Source organism: Apodemus sylvaticus, chromosome 7 (genome assembly GCF_947179515.1).
Source record: "Apodemus sylvaticus chromosome 7, mApoSyl1.1, whole genome shotgun sequence".
In the NCBI taxonomy this organism is placed as follows: Eukaryota; Metazoa; Chordata; class Mammalia; order Rodentia; family Muridae; genus Apodemus; species Apodemus sylvaticus.
The window spans coordinates 101,318,088-101,340,432 of NC_067478.1; the positions used below are offsets into that span (position 1 = coordinate 101,318,088).

Below are 22,345 nucleotides of genomic sequence, written 5' to 3' on the forward strand. Positions count from 1 at the left end.
ATTGGCCAGGGACAGGTCCTAGGCCCTCCTGCCTCCACAGCAGATAGGTCCCAGAGTCCAGGGATAAAAGCAAGGAACACACCGCCGCTGGAGTATCTAGCTGCAGTGCTGGCCGCCCGTGTCTGGAACCGAAGAAATAAAAGCAATCCCAAGAATTAAGGAGGAAAGAGAAATCAGGCAGAGGCTGATTTACGGGAAATAAAGATCATTAAGATTAGTAGCTGCCCACAGCAAACGCTCGGCTATGATTCAGCCTATTAATGCCTATTTTCTTTAAGTGTTTAATCATTAATTCAGCAAGTTTGGTCCTTAGCGAGTTTAACCACCGGCCCTGGTGCGCGTCCCGACTTGCTTCCGCGGCTAGCCATGCTCCGAGCGCGCAGCCACGCAGAACGTTCCCGAGACTCAGGATAAGCCGCACCGTGCAAGCATCAGGGAAACACCATCGGCTGTTTGTGTCCCAAATTCTGTGTCCCCGCTGTCCGTTTCCTTTCCAGCTTGCGTACACCACTTCAGAGGAACAGTCTTGGGGGCTGGGGGTACAACGGGAGGTCGTTTCCCACGGCCTGAGTTCCTGACAGCAGGAGCTGTCTCAGGCGCTTAGGTGCCGGCAGGACCCTCTCACGCAAGGACTGTGTTTGAGAACAAAGTTCGTACAGACATTGGTAGGGACAGATTCTGAGATTAGGACGCTAAGAAGGAAGAGGCAAATCATTCCCAAATACCTGAAGTGTGTGGTTATGCCCCGGAATGGAAATCGGGATTGGGCGCTAGGAAAAGCCAGAATTTGGGCTAACTGTGGAAGGGTGGCGGGCACATCGCGATCCGGCCTTTTGGCCCTTTCTGGCAAAGAAAACCGTTGTATGAACAGCATTTAAACACACACACACACACACACACACACACACACACACACACACACACACCACAACATTACTACCCACGTTTATTATTTGGGTAACGGAGTGTGCTAAATTCATTTGTAGTTTGGGGTCGGAGTGAGGCAGTCAAGTTCGCAACCTTGGCGCAAATGCCCCACCCCGGGAGCGCACCGGTGCGGCGCGGGCTTGGGAGCTGTGGGCTGGGCTGAGAGGGGACTTGGTGCTCTGAGAAAATGGCCCAGCGGGAACAAGTGAGGCTCGGTGGTCGTCGGGAAGCGCGTGCTCTGGGGCCCAGAGCCTCGGGATTCTGGACGAGGATGTCTCTGCTTTGTGGCAAGAGGTGTGGACATAGCTGCTTACACGGTTGCGGGGGGCGGGAGGGGGCCGGAGCGGTGCCCCCTTTAGCCGGACTGGCTCTAAGCGGGGACAGAAGGACGATGCGACTTGGAAAAGTGACGGCTGGACTCTAGAGCCGCCGGAGAAGCCGGAGCGCGCCGGCCGTCCTGCGCGTGCACACACGCGCGTGCGCGCGCACACACCCTTACACACACCTGGAGCTGGGGGAGGGAGGGACAGGAGAACCGAAGCGAGTGTCTTAAAATAAAGAGCTAGCCTCGACTCTCCGATCGATCGGTGGGAAGCCGCGAGCCAGAGCGGTGGGACCCGGGCAGGTCAGCACCCCGGCCGCACGGGCGCGCAGGGGCGGGGTAGCGGCCGACGCCCCTCGGCTCGCGCTCCGCACCTGGCCCTGCAGGAAGTGCGCGCTGATTGACAGCTGCGGTGTCCCAAAAAGGCTGTAGTCAAAGATGCTGCTCGGCGGGTGGGTGTAGACGCAGCAGGCGCGCCCGCCCGTGCCCTCTCTGCTTCGCGCGCCTCCCCGGTCCCCGCCGCCCCTCTGGCCGCCAAGGAACGGGGCTCAGGCCCCAGCCTGCGAGCCACCTCCTGCGGTCCCGGACGGCTAGGCGCTCGCAGCGCTCAGGTCGCCAGGCTCTGGTCCCGGCTCACCATGCACTGCCACGCGGAACTGAGGCTGAGCTCACCCGGCCAGCTCAAAGCAGCCAGGCGGCGCTACAAGACTTTCATGATCGATGAGATCCTCTCCAAGGAGACCTGCGACTACTTTGAGAAACTTTCCCTCTACTCTGTGTGCCCATCGCTGGTGGTGCGACCCAAGCCCCTGCACTCTTGTACCGGTAAGACAATCACTGGGAGACACAGTGGGCTGTTGTACTTTTGCCCTTGTGCGGTCGCCTCTGCTTTCCAACCGGATAGCCAGAGGGACCAAGGGATTCTTTTCCTGAGTCTGAGAACAGACTCGCCAGCGGTGGACATTCAAAAGCGTTTGCAACCGGGGCTGGGCAGGTACCGCTCCCTGGATGGGACATAAGATGAAACCAAGTGGCCCTTGGAGTGGGACGCCAATGTCACTTAACTGTCCCGGCTTCTTGGAGAAAACTCCCTGCTCCCTGGCACTATGGGGGTTGGGGGGTAGTAAGAAACTTAATTTGAACAGATTCAGTGCCTAGTGGTTTCACGCTGTGAGTTTGTCGGTTTCAACTTGAATTTGGTGGTCTCATCTTCCACCTAGAGTTAGATTGCCCAGCCTCTTTTGTAATTTTACAGGTAAACCGGTTTCCTGAACTTCAAAATAAACCAGTGAATACATCAAACTTTACTTAAAATGATTGCCCTCGGGAAAGTAGTTTTGGACTACCCTGAGTTTTGACCCAATCTGAGAGGATCAACCCCCCTGTTTGTCTTAAGTGACTAAAACCAGCACTAGTAACAGAAAGGAAAAAATCACCCTTAAATCTGGTTTCCTTGGTTGCAGCAGAAGTGGTTATTGGCGGTCCACAAAAACTAGACCAAAAGGAAGGAGGCAGAGAATTTAGTAATTACATTTTAAAAGTAGATACGTAGAAAATCGATGCAAAGACATTTAGAACAGAGCTTACATGAAGAGAAGCTCCCGGATTCAAAGTTCCCTGACATGATGGGGGTCGGGCTACAAAAAACTTAGGTGTAGCTAAAAACAGTTGAAGAAAATATTTTCAAAGAAGTTCTTGAGCGTGCTTTCCGTTAAAAGCAAACATTTGGTGCTTTGGGCCTTTGATTCTGTTTGCTGTATGGCCTCCATGAAGTTCAGGAAATGATACTTTGAAGAATGGAAGTGTGTACTCACTGTGGTGGATCTCAAAGACTTCTTCTCGGAACTTTTGGGATAAAAAGCTACTAAGTGTAACACTTGGAATCCTATTTCTCCCTTGGCTCTATTCACAGTCCTGCTAAGCCAGTCACTATCTAAATAACAAATATGGGGAGAGGTTTTGTTTTGTTTTGTTTTGTTTTCCAAAATCAAGTTACTCCTACATTTGTTTGGCCATAAAATGGATATTACACTTCCTGTCTGCAGGGTGGTTTTAGACCTGATATCCTATACCAAGGCTTGTAATACTGATTTTTACACACAAGGAAATAAACAAGATATACATTAAAGAGATTTGAGAAACAAGATAGGTACCCACGCTGCTGGCATTTCGTCCGCTATAGGCAGAGTCTCCAATGAGTCCTCTGTGAGTGTGTTGGACTGGGAGAAATAGGCTAAATCTACTTTTTGGGAACATTTATTTGTTGCCACAATACAAATCCCAATGAGGGACCCCCCCCCCCCGGAACAATTTTCAATGTGCACCGTTGTTCAGTCGATACCGAGAAGATTGGCTTCTGGAATGCAAGTTCAGTTCCTGAGGAGCCAGGGCCTGGTTAGTACCTACTGACTCTCAGGGGCTTTGCTGTAATTCTAAGGCCACTTTCCATGGCTTGTGGGAGTCACAGAATTGGGTCATGCAAGAAAACATGCTGTAAAAAAGAGGGGGGAAAGGCCCAGAAAGTTGTCATGCAGTCAGTCTGGGCTAGTTCCATGATTTATGGAACCTTGTGTGGGAAATAAAGCACACACACTGCAATGACTCAAAGGCAGGCTTGTGAGTGTTAAAGGTGAGTTGACATGGTCGCAGGCTTGTCCTGTGTTCCTAGAAGTTCTTGGTTGCAGCAAAAGTGGTTATTGGCGGTGTGGCTTTTTTTTTTTTTTTTTGGCTTTATTTTTCCATTCTTCCCTTGGACGGTTTCTTTCAAAATGTGCTTGATTTGCTCTAGTTGAGACTTAAAATATAGAAAGTAGGATTTGTTAGTGGAATTAAACTCATAAAAACCTGGCTACAATGGCTGATACTTCCAGATCGTAAGCCTTCAGTGGGTTTAGCGTTACAGAGAAAGCCTTACGTGGATGAGATCATAGGAAGCCCATTAGAGACCTCTCCGGGGTCTCATTGCTTTCAAAGCTTTCTTTCACTTTTTAACTGTCCAAGGCAGGGTCAAAAATTTTTTTAGCTAGCATAGCTACAATCTTTTAAAAATTAATTAAAAATTTAAAAAAAAATGTAAGTTGCCGGTATCTAGAGCGAAACAGTAATATATTTTTCTGACTAGAGACAGGTGTTCAGCATGTGTGGCAGAAGCACTGTATGAGAAATTGAAAACAAGTGAAAAAATTTCACTGGAATTAAAGTTACCAAATTTCCCCCTTTTTTTTTTCAAGTTTGCACACTTCCACCAGCTTAAGTAACTGTGACAGAAGTGAGCTTGGTCAGGCAAAATACTGAAAATTAAGACTAAAATTTTCTCCACAATTTACTTCATGATTGACCAGCATGTTCAATAAGCACACGGGGATAAGGGCGGAACAAAAGCCACATTTAGAAGACTTCCACCTAATTAAGCAGTCCTTGTTGCTAGATTTAGTAATCCAAGTGGCAATGCATGATATCAAATCTCCCCAGGCAGGAGAGTGTGTATTTAAGTAAACAGAGGAATGGAAATCTTTTTCATTAGTCAGATAATCACCTGGCAGTAATTCATTACTAAAAATTCTCCCCTTGATGGGATACTCATCATCAGAAAAGTATTGTTCATTTTAACAGGCCTTTATTGACAATACAACAGTTTTACTCTTACGGAGTGGTTTCTGAATGTTTTTATTTCCCAGTAGTTTCTCCTAAATCACCTTAATAGATACTGAGAAGGAGAATCCCTTTTAAGCCAAACTAAAGGAAAGTTTATCATTAAATTCAAAACAAAAACAAAACCCAACCACTTAAAGACAGCCTCCATTTATACAGTTTGCTGCTCACATTCTCAGCGAGGTTTAGAATTTTTCTTTATTGAGTATTTGCCTCATAAGCCTTATCTTTAAATCTGATAACAGCGATCCTCAAACCGAATCAAAACAGATTGCCAGTTGGATGTCAGAAATCATGTCTTCAATATTAGGATGGTGTTAGTGACTGAAAGTTTACCCAAACGATGCACACTTTATGATTTTATAAACACAGCTCGGCTTTTGGGGTGTGCTGATGTTGTCTGTTTTGGGTCATCAGTAACTCCTTCAAGTGGGAACAGGAGAAACCAGAACCCCTCAAAAAGAGGGAAAGTCATTGAATAAAACTGGCTCCTCACAATAGGCTGGATGGCAAAGCCGTGGGCACTTTAATGTTTGGAAACTTTTATATTTAAATCTTTGAGAAGCAGTCAGAGTTTCTAAATTTGAGGAGTGTTCAGAGGAAACAGGTAACTTGGTCCACAATCAGAAGCATGCAACAGTTTACCCTAAGGGTTTTTCTGTGAGATTATTGATAAACAAACCCACAGTATTATAATGTATTGTTTTTCTTAGAGTGATTTTACATTTCTGCATGCTCATCTGCAGGGAGAGAATACAGATATTTGTACACTTGATAACCTTTGACTTTTCTTTATTCTAGTAGAATCTGTATAGTCTGGCTCCTTTTCCTTCTTGGGCAGGATGGTTTTACTGAATCTATCTGCAGCGTCAGTCCTTTAGGTCTAGCCATGGCTTTGGAGCTGGCAGGGGCCTGGAGGTTAGTCTTCCCAAGTGGAAGATCTATGTCTGTCTGTCTGTCTTCCTGTCTATCTGCCTATTGCTGTGACAGCACCTCATTCATGTTTTGACATAGTTCAATCTACTTTTTATACCACGGTTCTTTTCAGGATTCTCAGAAATCAAGAAGACAGTTGTATCTTGGTTACACACCCTGGATCAACTCCCTAGGTGCAAGTCACACCCAGGGGACAGTCAACCAATTAAAAAGGGTATTTGGGACAGGGTGATTATCTTAGGAGGTGGCACTGAGAACATTTTATCCTCTGGTGGGTCTGTGAGAAACGAGTTCTTTGGGGTGGTGTCCTTGGGCACGTTTATCAAAAAGACTGGGTGTCATAGCAGTGTAAAGTCAAACGTGGCCCAGACATGCATGTCTCTGTTGCCGCTGCAGAGAGAGCCCAAGTACTTCATGTAGCTGGCTCTACTGATTCCCCCAAATCTCACTTTTTTATTTGGAGACCAAATCCCGTAGCATATTGGGAACTTGAGAATCGGGCCCTGGAATGTTAATGGAGAAACATAAATCAGGGTCTGGGAAAACGGTGGTCATTATCAATGCTGCCAGAGGCAAGCAGGGTTTTATTAGTGGTTATTTCCACTGCGCTCTCCTGTTCCCATTTGAAGGGTGAACTCGTTGAGGGATACCCAGCTTCACCAGGGACTTTCTCAGAGTCAGGGTATATTGGGAGAGGAGCTGGTGACTTACCACCTCTAGGTTTTACAATTCTCTTCTTACATTGTGGTGTGAGGGTTTCCTCAGGAATTGGCTTTGAGGGCGTATGAATTGTTTACGAGTGCAGTCTCTGCTGCTGCCGATTCTAATCGCAGATGGAAAAAGGATTAGTAACTTTGCTCAGAGTTAAAATTCCTTCATCAATGTCTGCGGTCCTTGACATCATTGAATTTGATAATTTAATTAAACAAATATTTATATTTGCTTGGAATATATATGCCCATTTATAAGGCCAATGTCTTACAAATATGCGGGCCATTTATTCTTTGGGATGGAAGACTGAATTTGTAATGCAAGCATAGACAGTATAAAGATAATTCTAGCACATTGCAGGTTTCCCAGCTGTCTATATGAGAAGCAGCGAGAGCTGAAAATAATTGTTTAAATTGTAAAGTGAGATTAGAAAGAAAAGAGGAGGAAATAGAGAAAAGAGAAAGAGAGTATTTCTGTTAAATCTTGAGGGTATTCAGGCTCAGCCCTGTACCACAGGATATCTTAGAGCATTTTGTTGTTTGGAAAATAAAGGTGGCTTCTGAAATCACTGTCCACAGAAAATAAACAGCTAACTTCAATTCTACCCAGATTGACGCTAGACCATGAGTGCCCTGGAGCCTGGTACGGCCCATCATTTACCATTCATGGCAGGGGTAAGGGGCTGAGGAAATGTCATTTCCATGGTATTTGGAGAGTTCCTCTCACTCGGTGCTTGGGAGAGCTGCAGGAGCAGGAACAGATGTAAACTGAGGCAGCTCAGACGGCTCAAGGCTCCAGCTTCACTCATTTCTACTTGGCCTGTGGCCTTAGGTGGGGTGGTGGAGTCAGCTCTCCCATTGTTGCCCTTTGTCCTGTCATGGAGTAAAATTTGCAGTTTCATGGCTGAGCCAGTTGACCAACTCTTGCCTGGAATATGGTTGAACGGTTGCAAGGATTTGGAGGCTAGGAGACGCATGCGTCTTCTCTTATAGGAAGCACTTGCTTACCACTTCGCTTGGGTGGAGCAGCTGTTTTTAGAGTGTCTCTCAAGATGAGCTCACAGCTGGATTAGCCAGCATCCTCCTTTCTGCCCATGAAGTTGCTAAAACCACAGGTGCTTATAGAATGTTCACGAGGCATCCTGCTACAAGGGTCTCCTGGAGGCAACAGGACAGGAAGAAAAGGGGACCCACACATCAGTGTCTACTGCTTCAGCTCTTGGAGAGCTGCAAATGGTGTCTCTCCACAGTAGGTGTAGCAGATACAGAATCAGCATTAGGGCTCGTTAGGACTCTGATTAGGACCTTGCACCAACTTAATGGCATTACAAAATAAATACTCTGTGGGAAAGTGTTCATTTATTGTTATTATTTTTTCAAAACAGAATGTCTTTGTAAACTCTCAGGATTTAATTTATTTTTACTGCAATTTAATAATAGTTAGAAAGAAACGTCTTGTTAAAATAAGTGCTCTAAATAAAAACACAGTTACTTTTCCATTACAGTGTCTAATTACTCATCCTTGCAAGAGCATTTTATATGACAGTTTAAGTTCTTGAACGTGGAAACTTGGCACCGGTGTGAGGAGGAAAGTCTTGCACCTAGATGGTCTCAGAAGTCTGTCTAATTATATTCTGGCTGCAGCTGAGTCTTGAGTCAACCCTGGAAAGGAGTGGGGACCCGAGTGTGGTTACTGAGGAGTTTCTGGTGTCTGAGTCCCGTTGAAATTGATTACCTGGAACAGTCATCACAAACTGTAGCTGATATGAAAGCACATCTGAGAAGGTCCCTGCCAGTCACCGGAAGGTGCTGATGTCAGGACGACTCGATAGGTCTGGCCTGCAGCTGCGTATATTTCCTGACTCCCGCCGGCTAAGGGCACAAAGGCAACCACAGGCCGTCCACCAAGAAAAGGCCAGATGCAAGAGGAAAAAATCTGGAGATGATTGATCATAGGACATTAAATATGTCACAAGTCTAGGCATATCTTACATATTTCATTTTTTTTTGGACTAGGCCTCGTTATGTATTCTATATTAGGTTGGATCTACAGATGTGTAGTCTAAGCCCACATCAAATTTGAAATGTTACTGCCTCAGCCCTCTGTGTGGGGGAAGGTAGATGTATACTGTTATGCCTGCTCAGTGTACTTTGCTTCTTTGAGACAGGGTCTTACTATGTAGTCCTGGCTAGGCTGGAACTCCATTTGTAGACCAGGCTGACCTTAAACTCATAGGAATCTGCCTGCCTCTGCCTCCAGAGTGCTGGGATTAAAGGTGTGTGCCACCACTCCCAGATTCAATCTACTTTTGATTATTACTTTTTACAACACATGACTTAGTTCTTTGATAAATGCTGTGATTGCCTTTTCTATTTAGATATTCAAAATTGTATAGCCCTTGGGAGAAATGGAATCGACTTGGGACTATGGAAATTTACAAAGGCTTGCTGTATTTCCACTCCAGGAAATACTCGGGCACGGCACGTCCCTGTCAGCCTCCCCCCACCTGTTCTTCAGGGCCTCCTTCACTCTGTGACATAACAATCGCTGAGATTCAAGCTAATGATCCTGTCACAAACAAGGAGGCAGTCACCCATGGACTGAGGTTTAGTTTACATAATACCTTGCGTTGCTGACTTGCACTTTTCCTGAATGGACACTAGAAACAGTATGGCTTCTTATCTTGGGGAACTAGCTTGATTGGGCAAGAGGGGTTGCAAAGACTCTCTGAGTCTTGCAGTCATCATCCAGAGAAGCCTATCAACTTGGGAGAAATGACAGAACCACTTTATGGTCAATGTCCTTATTCACAGGCATAAGTACAATGCAAGTATGTGTCAGTTTTCTCCTTCCGCCATGTTCTCCTTCCGCCATGTGGATCCAGGTGATGAAACTCGTCAGGTTTGGCGGCAAGCATCTTTACTCACTAAGTCATTCAGCTGGCCCAGTAGTACTTCTCTCTCTCTCTCTCTCTCTCTCTCTCTCTCTCTCTCTCTCTGTGTGTGTGTGTGTGTGTGTGTGTGTGTGTGTGATATGTTATAGCACTGGAATAATGTTTCTTAAACCATAATCAGCGCTAGAACATCCCTGAGAGGGGCCACTATTATCTCCACTTGCTAGTGAGGAACTTGAGAACTTAAGTCACATTAGCCGTGGTGCAGTGAGACCATTCACGGAAGTGAAGGATTCGATGGCCAGTGAAGGGCAGATGGCAGCTGACAGTGCTGTCTCACAGACACTGGGTAGGCAAAGCAGAGGAACTGGTCATCTCTGTTAAGAATGGAGCTACAGAGAAATAGCCCTTCTCAAACCCCAGGTGCCAATGGTTAGAGAGTTGTTTAGTCCGCTGACTTTGGGAGGATTTTCAGACTTTATTATTTCGGAGGTGGGGTCAAATCTGGGGCTTTGTGCAGGCTGAGCTGGGACTCCTGTTTGGGTTAGATCACTGTGGAGAAGAGCCACTGCCACTCCTGGCAGTGCTGCAGATGTGAGCACTCTGCAACGCAGTGCCTTGAGGAGTCGTCGTAGATGTGCAACAGGACACAGATAAGAACGTTGCTCATTTCTGTGTCTTTTAGATTAGGGAAAATTAAAAGTAAACAAACAACCTAACCAGCCTTTCAGGGAATAAAATAACATGTGCTGTAATTGTGCAATAAACTTTATGTAGTAATTAAAAATAAATGAAGTAAATGTGCTTGTGTCAACACGGATCATTCTCAGAAATAAAAAGACTGGGGATGAACAAGCTGTAGATTGACCTGTGCCGTCTGATGCTCTTTATGGAGGGAATGAAAACATTCTGGCTGCTGCAGGGTGCTAGCAGGCATGAGTGGAAGTGGCGAGAGTTAGCTCCACAGTGTTATTTTCCTCTGTAATTATTTATCATTAAAAAGGACCTATGGCAGCGACTCAGTCTAAGCGTTACAAATCTGTCACTCGCTTGTGGGTTCACAGATGTTCATCGTATTATTCTTTGCACTTGTCTGTACAGTTGAAACTTTTCATAACATAAACATTGGAAAGCGATAGGCTAAGGGACCACACATGTCCACGAAACTCGCAATCTTGTGGAACTTTTGATGGTGTTCTCAATAGCTTTTCCATCTTGAGACAAAAGCTTGTCGGCATTTTCGCAGTGGGGGTGCAAGGTCACGTAACAGCCACCGCGGCTTCTGAAGCTCGGTTTGGGGTCCTCCCCACCTCCCCAGCCTGGTTGACAGTATTATTTCTCTCTCTACAGTAACTGCCCTACCCCTACCAATGCTTTGTCACTCTGAGTTCCCAAAGGAATCATTACAAGTCTTAATTGTTGCTCCTTGCTAATATGTATCAACGATTATACAAGTCTGAATTATTAGAATTTCTTATTCCTAACAATGCTTAAAGTCATAACAAACTCCTTTGCTTTGTGTCTTAATTTTATAAATATTTGCTGATATGGTGATATGCTGCCTTTGGCTTTTGGCCAGTGGCTCATTGGTTCTCATATTTTACTTTTCAAAAAAATTGTCCAGGACGGTTGAGATTATCAAAGAATGTAAATGTTAAATGGTAGTGTCTTCAGCAAGGGGTGGTAATGTTATTGGCACATCGTGTAAGTTTCCTTTATGTTTTGTAACCATTTAAAATTTTAACTTAAAACTGTTCTGTGTGTGGTGTCAGGGATTGTTGGGAAGGATGAAGGTAACCATGGTGATCTCCAGAGAGATGTCTGTTACCAGTAATAAGCGGCCATCGTGTTGTTTGGAGGTGCTAATCTCAATGACATTATTCTGTAATGACAAGTTTAGTGGCAGCTGGTTTATTCCGCTATCTTAACAGTCCAGACATTTTAATTACCATTGCATGGTAGGTCTAATTTAGAAATACTGCTTTTAGACATTTTGGCAAAAATAAAGTCCTTTGTGAGCTCTGCCCTCCTTTAAGTGAAGTAGTTGGCACAATTGAATTGACCAAAGCATCCCCCCTCCCCATTACCCCCAGACTATTTCTTTATGCCCAAGCAAATATATGAGCAAAGATACTTCTAATACCTCACAACATTTCAAGAAGGGTGAGAACAGTTCAATAAGATGTTAAGGTGTTGGCAGGGGGCATCACTCTTACATAAATAAAATAAGTTGTTACAATTGTTCTAGTTATTATTATTAGTCACCTACTGTAGTTAATAAATTAAGCTCTGTGATAAATATGCACAAATGGAAAGAAGCCAGTGTAACATGCCGGGGTTGGTTCTAGAACACTTCCATCTATCCCTGGCAGATGCAGAAACACATCTTTGGATAAAGATAAGGAGGATGACTAAATTTCAAAGAGCTTCCAGGTAGCCATGTTTAAGTCTATGAGAAAAATGTAGGGGACATCATTCTGCAAGTCACCAAGGTCTGCGTACTGGCATCACATCTGATAGATCTGATTTTGATTCTTCATGTGGAAACTACCTGGGACAGGGGCTGGTGGGGTGGGTGGCTCAGTGGTTAAGAGGACCAGAATTCAGCACTCACATCCAGAGGATCTGATGCCCTCTTCCTTCCCCCTTAGCCCCCCTCCACCCCACATATATACATGTAAATGGGAAATAAAGCAGGTACCACTGAGCGGGGCATGGTGATGAGTTCCCTCAATCTCAACTTAGGCACATAAATTTCTGTGAGTTTCAGGCCAGCCTGGTCTACACAGCAAGACTTAGTCAAGACTACACTGTCTCAAAAGCCAAATCATCAAACAAACAAAAGTTAAAATGTAGGACATTCAAGGTTTCACTGAGGGAGAGAAAAGGAACTTTATCCAAGTTACTTCCTTTCCATGATTAAAATATTTTATTGAAAAACTTGGTATGTTACCTCCGAAGAGATTTTATTTGGAGTGTTGTTAATTTTGTTACTCCTGGCTATCATGGTAACCCATGAACGCTCTTGGCTCATTAGGCAGCTGCTGCTACTACAAGTTCCCTTTCCAAGTTTTCTGTTCAGATCATAGCATGACCCTGTCAGAGGACTAGCTATGTCCTTTTTCTTTTAAACTGGAATGTTCTGCTTTTGATGCTTGGTACAATTAGCCTAAACAGAATGTGTTTTGCTGTTTAGGATGTTGGAAAAATAAAAGGCGGCTGGGTGCCAGGCTCGAGCTAAGAACTTGTAGGACATAAGGGCAATTAAACTAAATGGAGACTCTGTATGAAGTAGTTCCCATTACCACTGTTTAAGGAAAATGACCGGTAAGTGGCAGAGTTGAGATTGAACCATGCGTCTGTCTCTTTCAATGTAAAGTTACATTCATGTGATTGTTAGGCATGTAAATTAGAGTTCAAATTTTTCTTGTAATTGAGGTTTTCAATGATTACAGAAAACTTCCACGAAGTTATGGGGTTTGAGGTGGGAAATAGCATATCTGATCATCGGGAGGTTTCGGATCTGTTGTCATCTGCTTCTGTGACTCACTTGTTGCTGGGTGACAGTTGCTGAGTCTCTCCTGGGCATCACTGAACTTGGGATTCATTGAGTAAAGCTGTTCACAGAATATCCAAGGATGGAATCTGTATCCCCTCATTGCTATCAACTGGATAGACAATGCTTAACAATTCGGATCCAGTCTCCTCTTATTCCCATTTTAATTGACACATGGGTGATGATAATGGTGTGATAATTCAAAATGCCACACAGTGTCTGATGATCCAAACCTGTAGTTACCATTTTCATGTTGTTGAACACGTCTCACTTGTCGGTGTTTTGAGCTCCAGTTAGCCACCTACAGCATATGTTATAGGTTATTGTAAACAACAGCTCCCCACTGTGCTATAGAATAAAAGTGCTTAACCTTCTATCTAACCAGGTTTTTTGATACTCATTGTCCATTCCCCCTTTATCTATCTTTCTATCTTTCTATCTATCTATCTATCTATCTATCTATCTATCTATCTATCTATTAGTTTCCAATCAACTCACATAATTTGTCTTTCTTCACCTGGATTATTTTACTTCATATTTTGCTCTTTGGTTCCATTCACTTTGCTATAAATGACAAGATTTGATTAAAGAATAGTCACAAATTTTGATTTTTTAAAATTAATCAATATTAATTAATTCACTTTATATACCAATATTGGTATCCCCTCTCCTTCAAGTAGTCCTCGCATGGATTCTCCCCACGTTTTTAAAAATAAATTATTTTATTTTATGAGGCTGTAGTGTTTTGGTATGAGGGTATCAGATCCTCTGGGAGTGGAATTACAGATGGTTGAAAGCTGCCATGTGGGTACTAGGAATTAAATCCAGGTATTCTGGAGGAGCAGCTAGTGCTCTTAACCACTAAGCCATCTCCATCCTAGCAATCTTTGTTTTTAAAAGATTTCTTGGACATTGAGGCTTAGGAATCACTGGATTAGGGATAACTGCTTTAGGATAAGATAGGTGTAACTTATATACCTACAGGTACATGAAACCATTTAGTGGAGGCTTGCTGTGTAGAGGTTTTGAGTTATACGGTCCTGGGTTTCTCTGTATTTTATTGTCTGTGTGACCTTAGGCAAACCACTTTAACCTCTTTGGCACTCAGTTTCCTCATCTATAAAATGGAGATAATGACTGCACAATAAGGTCAGTCGGTTAAATGAGATAGTGTTTATAAAGCTATTAAGCCTAGTTCCTGGAAACAAAGCACCCAGTAATTGATAGCTCCTATTAAAAATAATTATCTTATAAAAAGAATGTCTTTTCAGTTGATTGAGGCACAGCCCTTTAGGGAAAGATTACAATTATTTGTGAATTAAACTCAAGCAAAATTAGCTCTATCTCTCTCAAAACAAAACAAACAAAAAAACAAAAAACAACCCACTTTCCTCTAGGCATCCTCTGGATTACGTCACTGTGTAGGATGCCTTTTAAGGCAACGTGGGTGGTCTGTGAGTTGTTTGAGCTCAGGTCCTCTGGCTAGGTCTGCTTCACTCCTCCCACCATTCTGTTCTGCAATGGGAACTGGAGTTTTATAAATTTAAATGAATGGTACAAGCAGGTCAACGCTGTAGCCTCACAAAATGATCTTTGTTGCCTTTTCTTCCATATGAGTTTCGTGGGATTTAATTACCCATAGGAGACAGTTCTTCATGAAGGTGTTAGAAACTCCAGAACTGAATTAGAAAAATAGAAGAAGTTCTCAAGGAGTCTGATTTCTTTTCTCCCATCAGAGTAGGGTTTCGCCATCGTCTTTTAGAGGAGGGTAAGGGTTTATGTTCTTTTGTTTCAGAGTACCAAGGAGGGACTCATAGACAGAGACCTATTTTTGGTAACTAGATAATATGGAAGAAAGTAGCAGTTTGAGGGTGAACCACTTCCTGATTTACTTCTGGGTCTGTGATTTGGGGTGCATTCTGTATGAAGCCCCATCTTATAACTTTGAATTGTTGGAGAATGCTTTGGAAGGACTGCCTAAGTAAGAGTTGTGCCTGGGTCTCTCTTGAATTGTATCGCAGAGGATTACTAGTATCTTGAAACGTCTTTCATGTCGGCTGGCCATACTTTATTTGGTGATTCTCTATGGTGTGAGAAAAATCCCCCAACAATCCATTCTAACTCCCATGGCACAAAGGAGACCCTATCTCTGCACAGGGCAGCGTATCTGTCCAACTGTTCAAATGTTGAGTCCTATAAGCAAGATCCAGCATCTTTTCCATGTTCCTGGTGGCAGGGGCTGACAGGAGGAAGCAAGAGTATGACATGGTGTGTCATCGTGGCAAGTTTGGATGGAGTTTCTGTGGAGAATGGTCGAATCTCTGAAGGTTCTTCAGCCGCAGTCTGCCTTTTGACACTGAGACAAGATTCAATTGAACTGATGGATATTCATCAGCTTGTAGTTGTGGATCCACATGTGTGTGCATGCTCCTGTGTGTGTGTGTGTGTGTGTGTTCTCATGGGAGGACAGTAGGCAGGAACAGGGTGATGGGTAGAAAGGGAATGCTAACCAATGCAAAAAGTCAGTCTTGAAAGAAGTCAGGGGATTGCAGCAAGATCCTGAGATGCTTGCCCAGCACCTGCTGTCGTCAGAAGACAAATGCTAAAAGGAAGACTGCAATCCTGTGCATTTGGAGACAGCCCTGCGAATACGTGCTCCTTTCAGAGGCGTTCCTGCTAGCTCACAGCAGCCACTGACTTAGGATGGGGCAATAGCCTGCCCAGCCACACATGTAGCCTAATTATCGAACACATTAATGATGTGTTAAAAAGTGTCATCATCCTGGACCACGGAAGATCCTTATGCCTGTATTCTAACACGGCCGCGGTATTTGCGTGGCCGCGGTATTCAAGTCGTGCAGTGCCACACAGGAAAACTCTGTACCCGATGAAAAGCAACAGTGTGCATGCAGAGATCAAGGTGGAAATCCCCCTCAAACCACCTTTCTTTCTGGGTTGGGATTGAAGCTCAGCGGCAGACTGCTTGCCTTGCATCTGTGAAGTCCTGGGTCTGTCTGTAGCCCTGCATACAAAAATATGCAAACCAAAATAAACCATTCCTCCCACCCCCCCAAGCCTGTTTTCTGTGGACCTTCCCTAACTATAATGTTTGAACACTTTACATTCTATCATTGATAAAACAAGCCCCACCTTCCCATTGTGTTAGGAAGGAATGACTGATTAAGGAATATTAATTTAGCTCTGAAAGGATAAAAACATACTAAGCATATGGGAAGCTCAGTGCTCCTTGGAATGACATACATGGCTGTGTTCTGTATGCAAGTGGGTGTAAGGGCTGGCCAAATCTGGTTCACTGTCTATTTTTTGATATTGTGAGCTAACAATAGCTTTTACATTTATAAATAGTCAATAGAGATGGCAATGGGGTATTTCATGATCTGTGACCCTTCTATGAAATTTAACTAGTGCCCATGCAAAAAAAAAAAAAATCACTGGAGCTTAACCATGCACAGTGCACTCTGGTTTCTGTATCATGTGTGGCATCTCTTGTGATGATCAGCAGAGGCAGGTGGATATAATAGAGACAGTGTGGCTCATGAAAGCCATACGTATTTATTTTCCAGAAAGTTTTGCCAACCCTTGACACAGGCTATTAGAACTAGTTGTGAAATAAAGTGGTTATTGATCCAAACATCTGACGTCATCCCAAGCCACACAAATACCTCTTTTGATCCGTCACGGGCCCCAGTGCTTCTGTCATACATTGGCATGTGAGGGTCAGTCTGAAGGTGACAGTTTACTGGGTATCTTATCAAGGATTCTTAAAACTGAGATCAGGCTTGGGCTCTTAGGAGGACTTCCCAAAATATTCTAGAACAATTCTAGAGAGAGCAATAAAAAAATACAAGCTGGGAAATGGTGGTATACACCTTTAATCCCAGTTCTTGGGAGGCAGAGGCAGGGGGATCTCTGTGAGTTTGAGGGCAGCCTGGTTTTCAGAGCTTGTTCCAGGACAACCAGGGCTACAGACACGCACACACACACACACACACACACACACCTTCCAGTCTTGAATTCTCCACTCTCCCAATACTTACAATAAAGTGGTTAAGTTTCAACCACAATAAAGTGGTTGAAATTGAATAAATTAATTTTAGGCTTCTTCCTTTGCTGTTTCAACCCCCACTGTTTTTCCTAGAGGGAATTTGAGGGTGACAAGTGAAGACAGGCTGGAGTATTAACGTGACTGATGGCTTCAGAGAGATTTGGTGATGGTTCATATGCTTCTTAATTGCTTTGAACTTGTCATCTATCCCTAGAAATAATATTAAATACAAATAAAAGGTATGTAGTCAGTCACCACAGCCCTGGCTGGAAAGAGAATGCAGGACAGGCTGAGGCAGTTGTCTGTGGTCCTGCAACTTGCTGTGGAATGGATGCTGCTGTCTCTCTATGCTTGTAAGTTCCCAAATGCCCAGGACAGGAGCTCCTAACGTTTTTCGGGAAGGACAAAGCATGATCCTCTAGCTCTTCTGGGTCTCCCCTGCTTGTTCACTCACGATGAGACATCCTTTGAGCAAAACCCTTTAGGGAACAGGATGTGTGAAAGCTGATTTTCTATATGTGCCGTAGCCTTATAGGGTTAACCTAGATGCTAGGCTGAGAAGCTTCAGATTTAGTCCTTACCATTAAACAGGTGCTGGGGAGTCATAGGGCCTATTCATTGCACAGGAGTAAATTATAGATTTCGGTGGGTAAATTAAGTACAGATTTTCTTAGTCACGCTAAGGTGAAGTTCATAAAATAAGAATACTGACAAGCATGCATCACAGCAGACACTTGTATATGCTTACCTGGATGTTTTATATGAGCTTATGTAATTCTTCCCATCTGGAAGGAATGGGGTGGGAGAGAAGATGAGGTAATGCTCCAGGCTGGACGGGGATACCTGCGCTGGGGACAGTCTCAGGTTTCTGCCATGCTAAGATGGGAACGAAAACAAAACCCAGACCTGTATGAGTAAAGGGACAGAAGACAAATTCAAACCTTACCACAAAGAGGGGGCACTGCTGCCCAATTTAGACCTTGGTCATCTGATAAATTTATTTTTAAAAGTATAATGCTGTGCAGAAAATAGAGGATCCTCAGCAAGACATTATATTTTGAAATTTTCTGTGTTTGAAAGGCACATTTTATTCATTTGTGTATGTGTGTGCATATAAGTGTGACTTACGGGTGTGTGTACGAGTATGTGCTCTCTTCAGTAGTGCTATAGCGATGGTGTGAGGCCAGAGGATAGCTAGTTCTCTCTTTCTCTAGTGTAGATGCTAGGGATTGAATTCCTGCTGTGAGGCACCTTTTCCTACTGAGATATCTTGGAGACCTTTCTGCTTCCAATTAAATTGTTACTGATTTGATGTGTATTAGCTGATTTTAAATTTCCAGGACATAACAATCTTCTTTTTTGTTTTTTGGATTTGGTTTGTTTCGAGACAGGGTTTCTCTGTATAGTCCTGGCTGTCCTGGAGCTCACTCTGTAGACTAGGCTGGCCTCGAACTCAGAAATCCGCCTGCCTCTGCCTCCCAGAGTGCTGGGATTACAGGCGTGTGCCACCACTGCCCGGCCCAAATTATTCTTAAAAAGTTTTCTTCTGGCCCACCCCCTCCTCCCTCTTTCCTTCTTCTTGTTTTAGAGCCATCCAGATCTCATTCAGCTGAAGTCCTAGGAATGTATTTTATGCCAAATTTGCAAAGCAAGTTAGTGACAGGGATGCTGTTCCATTTTATCCGTTATGCTTTGCTGGTTGGGTACTGTTCTAGGATGCAAAGGACTAAATACATTTCAAATCGGTTCAGTGGTAAGAGTATGAGCCTACCACATAAAGGCCATGGGTTCAATCCCAGGTGTGAGCACGAAAACATACAGAGCAAGTAAAACTACTGATAAAATATGGATAGGACGTCAGAATGACCATAAGTGAGCAACAATATGCCCGCCAACCTCTTTGGAACAGAGCATTTCTGCCTGATGCTTGTCCCCGTCAGAGGTCACCCATGTCTCAGTGCTCTGTCGTGACTGCTTTTCTCTGTAGTTTTGACATGTTTGTGTCCCTGTCCTGTATTGTCTCACTTTGTTCACTTTGTGGACTCACCTTTCACACAATGTCACACTTCCAAGCTCCCTCCTTGCTGTTGTGTGCAATAGTAGTTCACATATTTCCATTACCATGTATAGGGCATAAATAATACCACGCTTTATTTCCTCCCCTCATCGAGGACTTCCGCAATGCTTCCTGTTCTTAATTTTGTAGATATTGTTGCTTGAAACTTCTTGTTAAAATTTTTCCCCATCTCATGATCTTGAAGAGTCATTTAAATAATTTTTCCTAAAGTCCATAATCGCCAGTGGCAATTTTATTTTGTTGCTTATACATAAGAGATGTTTAATTTGGGGCACAGGTTACCTATTAAACAAGTTTATTTTTAGTTGGTTTAGTTGGATTATTTTTTCCAGAATCGAATAATGATTTGTTTCATTTTCTAAAGTAAATCAAAGCACTTACAATCAAAAAGCACCGGAAGGTGCGTATGCAATAGTTAAGATGTTTATATTTCATAAGATGAATAAAGTTAAAATATTGAATTATGGTAGGATGTGATGTACTTTCTTCTGAAAACTAAACATTAAGTTTTTTCCATGTAGGCAACAGACAACAACGATACTGCTGTCTATTGGGAAGATGGTCTCTGCCCTACTCATTTAAGCTGGGAAAGGAAATTTTATTTTCCATATTTTGTTTCAGTTTTAAAAAGTAGACCCTAAAACCATTCTGGAATAATCTGCAGAGTTATGCAGAAGTGCCGGGTTGGCGCAGACAATCTATCCACCTGTCTGATTTTACTGGAGAAGAGAGCATTGCCCAGGGTAATGAAGTCACCTAATCAAGATCCCAGGAGTCCTGCTGTGTGTCTTTTAAATGAGCCACCTCTAAAACTGTTCTGTGAATCTGTCATTTTTAATTTTTGAGCCACAAGTGTCTTCATATACATGTGTTTGCCTCTGTGCGACTTCATTTGAACCCTTAACATCATTTTAAAACATCAAGAATCTGCGGCAATCCTCTGACAGCTGGACGTGTGGTGTTATACCAAGTCTTCTCAGTACTGCGGTTGTGCTGAGCCTGCAGGGGTCTCGCCTGTCTCTGCTTCCTGGTGGTGACAATGTTTCCATTGTCTTACAGCTTGCCTGCCACCGATGGTATTCCCGGCGAGCTCAGAGCATGAAGGAGCCTGTTGTGTCAACAAAGGCACAGGCCTCTCTAGACAGTTTGTCCACTCGCTGCACGGGTGCTTTCCCCGCTTAAGGAAGCGGCAGCTTTGCGAGGGAGATCTTCAGGAGGCCATTTGGATTAGCCTGGGTTAGTGGGAAGTGAGGGCCTCCATTTAGGGCTGGGTGTGAAGCTTTTCATGTTCTTGACATCCCCTGGCCCTCCCTGTCACACCCAGGGGGCTACCTCCCACCCTCTGCCTGGGCCCCCATCCTGAAATAGCCATGCTTCAGCATGGAAGAAATGCACTCCGTTAATCCCTCTAGAGCTGGGGCTTTCTACATTTGCTGAGGGTGGGCTTTGCCTTTCTTCTCCTTGAGAAGTCTCCACTTGCTTAAGATCTATTTAATGACCACATCAGAGGAATGCAACTGGGCTTGGAACTGGCACCATGGACCCAGCTTCCAGGCCTGCCTCTCACTGAGTACACTTAGCCACGATGCTGGAAGCTCTAAGATCAGCCCGCCTTTTTCTTCTTCACCATTGCTTCTGGCCTCCATGGGCACCAGACACACACAGGCTGCACAGACATATGTGCAGGCAAAACACTTTTGCACATAAAATTAAAAAGAGAGAGAGAGAGAGAAAGATGCAAGACCCCCTTTGCTCCTGGACTTCCTGCAGGCATTAAATGAGTTAAATACCCCCAAATCTGCTGAGAACAAAACATTTCACCTCTGAAATAACTTTAAAAAAATCAGCATGTACTTCCACATGAGAATGCCAGAGAACAGAGTGGGCAGCAGACGCGGGGTCCTACTGACTGCTAGACCCATATACACACAGCTTGAGCTCGGGTGGCACCAGCTTCTTCAGTCCACTATGTTGGTGGCTTTCATGGGCTCCTTTCTGCTAGGAATGCTAAGCTTTCTTTGGGCAAAGGCCTGCCTTCTTCATCCTTTGTCTCTAGTACGGCAGTTCTCAACCTTCCTAATGCTGCGACTCTTTAATATAAATCCTCATGTTGTGGTGATCCCCCAACCATAAAATTATTTCCTTGCTACTTCATAACTGTGATTTTTCCAGCTTTTATGAATCACAATGTTAATATCTGATGTGCAGGCTATCTGATTCTCGACTCTTGGTGGTAGATGGGTGGGGTCGAGACACCCCACCCCCACCCCCAGGTTGAGAACTGTTGCTGGAGCACAGGATGTATTTTGGCACCTAGACACGAAAATCTCTGCTTTCCTTGCTGCTGTTTGTTTTGTGGTATTGGGGATCAAGGGAAGAGCTGGCCTTGGCTAGACAAGCACTCTCTCTCAGGGCTCTCCCCACCTCCCAGACCCCCCCTCCCGTCCCCAGTCCTAACTGCATGCATTTGAGCCTTGGTAAATTGCCTGATGGTCTGTGGCCTTCTCTTTCTTGTTATGAACAATTTGTAATTTCTCTTCCTGTCTTCCTCTGCTTCCTTTATCCCTATGAATCTTTTCCAGGCCTGTACTCCTCTGACCCTCCATGGGCAGTTTTCATATGCTGCTCCCACCTTTTTAATTTTCCTTTTGGACTAAGTACTTATATGCAGCTGGAGTTGTTGCCTGGAATGTTCTTAATATTTAAGGCTTTATTTATAGACATTAAAGTGTCTGCTGGCTCTGTGTTTGTGTGTGTGAATTTAAATTCTCTAAGTTCATTTTGATTGTATTTCATCCTGAGGGATAATAGTTCATTTCAAGTTAATCTACAAGACTAAAGTGTAACCTATTTGGGTGTGTGTGTGGGGGGAATAGGAACGGAACGGCAGCTGTTAAGTAGCACATAGCAACTCTTCACAACAGCTTAAACATGAAAAAGAAATTGGAGTAATAGAATATGCTGGAATTTGATGAGGGCACCAAGAGATGCAGGATGTGGGATTTGAACTTACATACTATGTCTCAGATGAGAACTCTTGAACCTTTACCCCAGGGTGCCCTAGAGGCAGGGTGGGTAGCATTGTTAGCAAGGGTAGTTACTCATAGCACTTTATGTACTGTCTCTGTACCTAGTTTACTCCTTTCTTAAGTTAAACTTCCATGGGAAGAGCAGAATAGTTGGTATCACTTTAATCCTATAAAGAC

General features: G+C 43.9%; 1 protein-coding gene across 1 annotated transcript in view; it reads left to right on the forward strand.

Moving 5' to 3' along the window:
* The first annotated feature begins 1,887 nt into the window (after nucleotides 1–1,887).
* Barx2 (BARX homeobox 2) overlaps nucleotides 1,888–22,345 on the forward strand; it is a 68,918-nt gene continuing 48,460 nt past the window's right edge. The window contains exon 1 of the mRNA XM_052186954.1: nucleotides 1,888–2,074. Coding sequence (XP_052042914.1) covers nucleotides 1,888–2,074 — 187 coding nt within the window. The remainder of the gene's footprint in view (nucleotides 2,075–22,345) is intronic.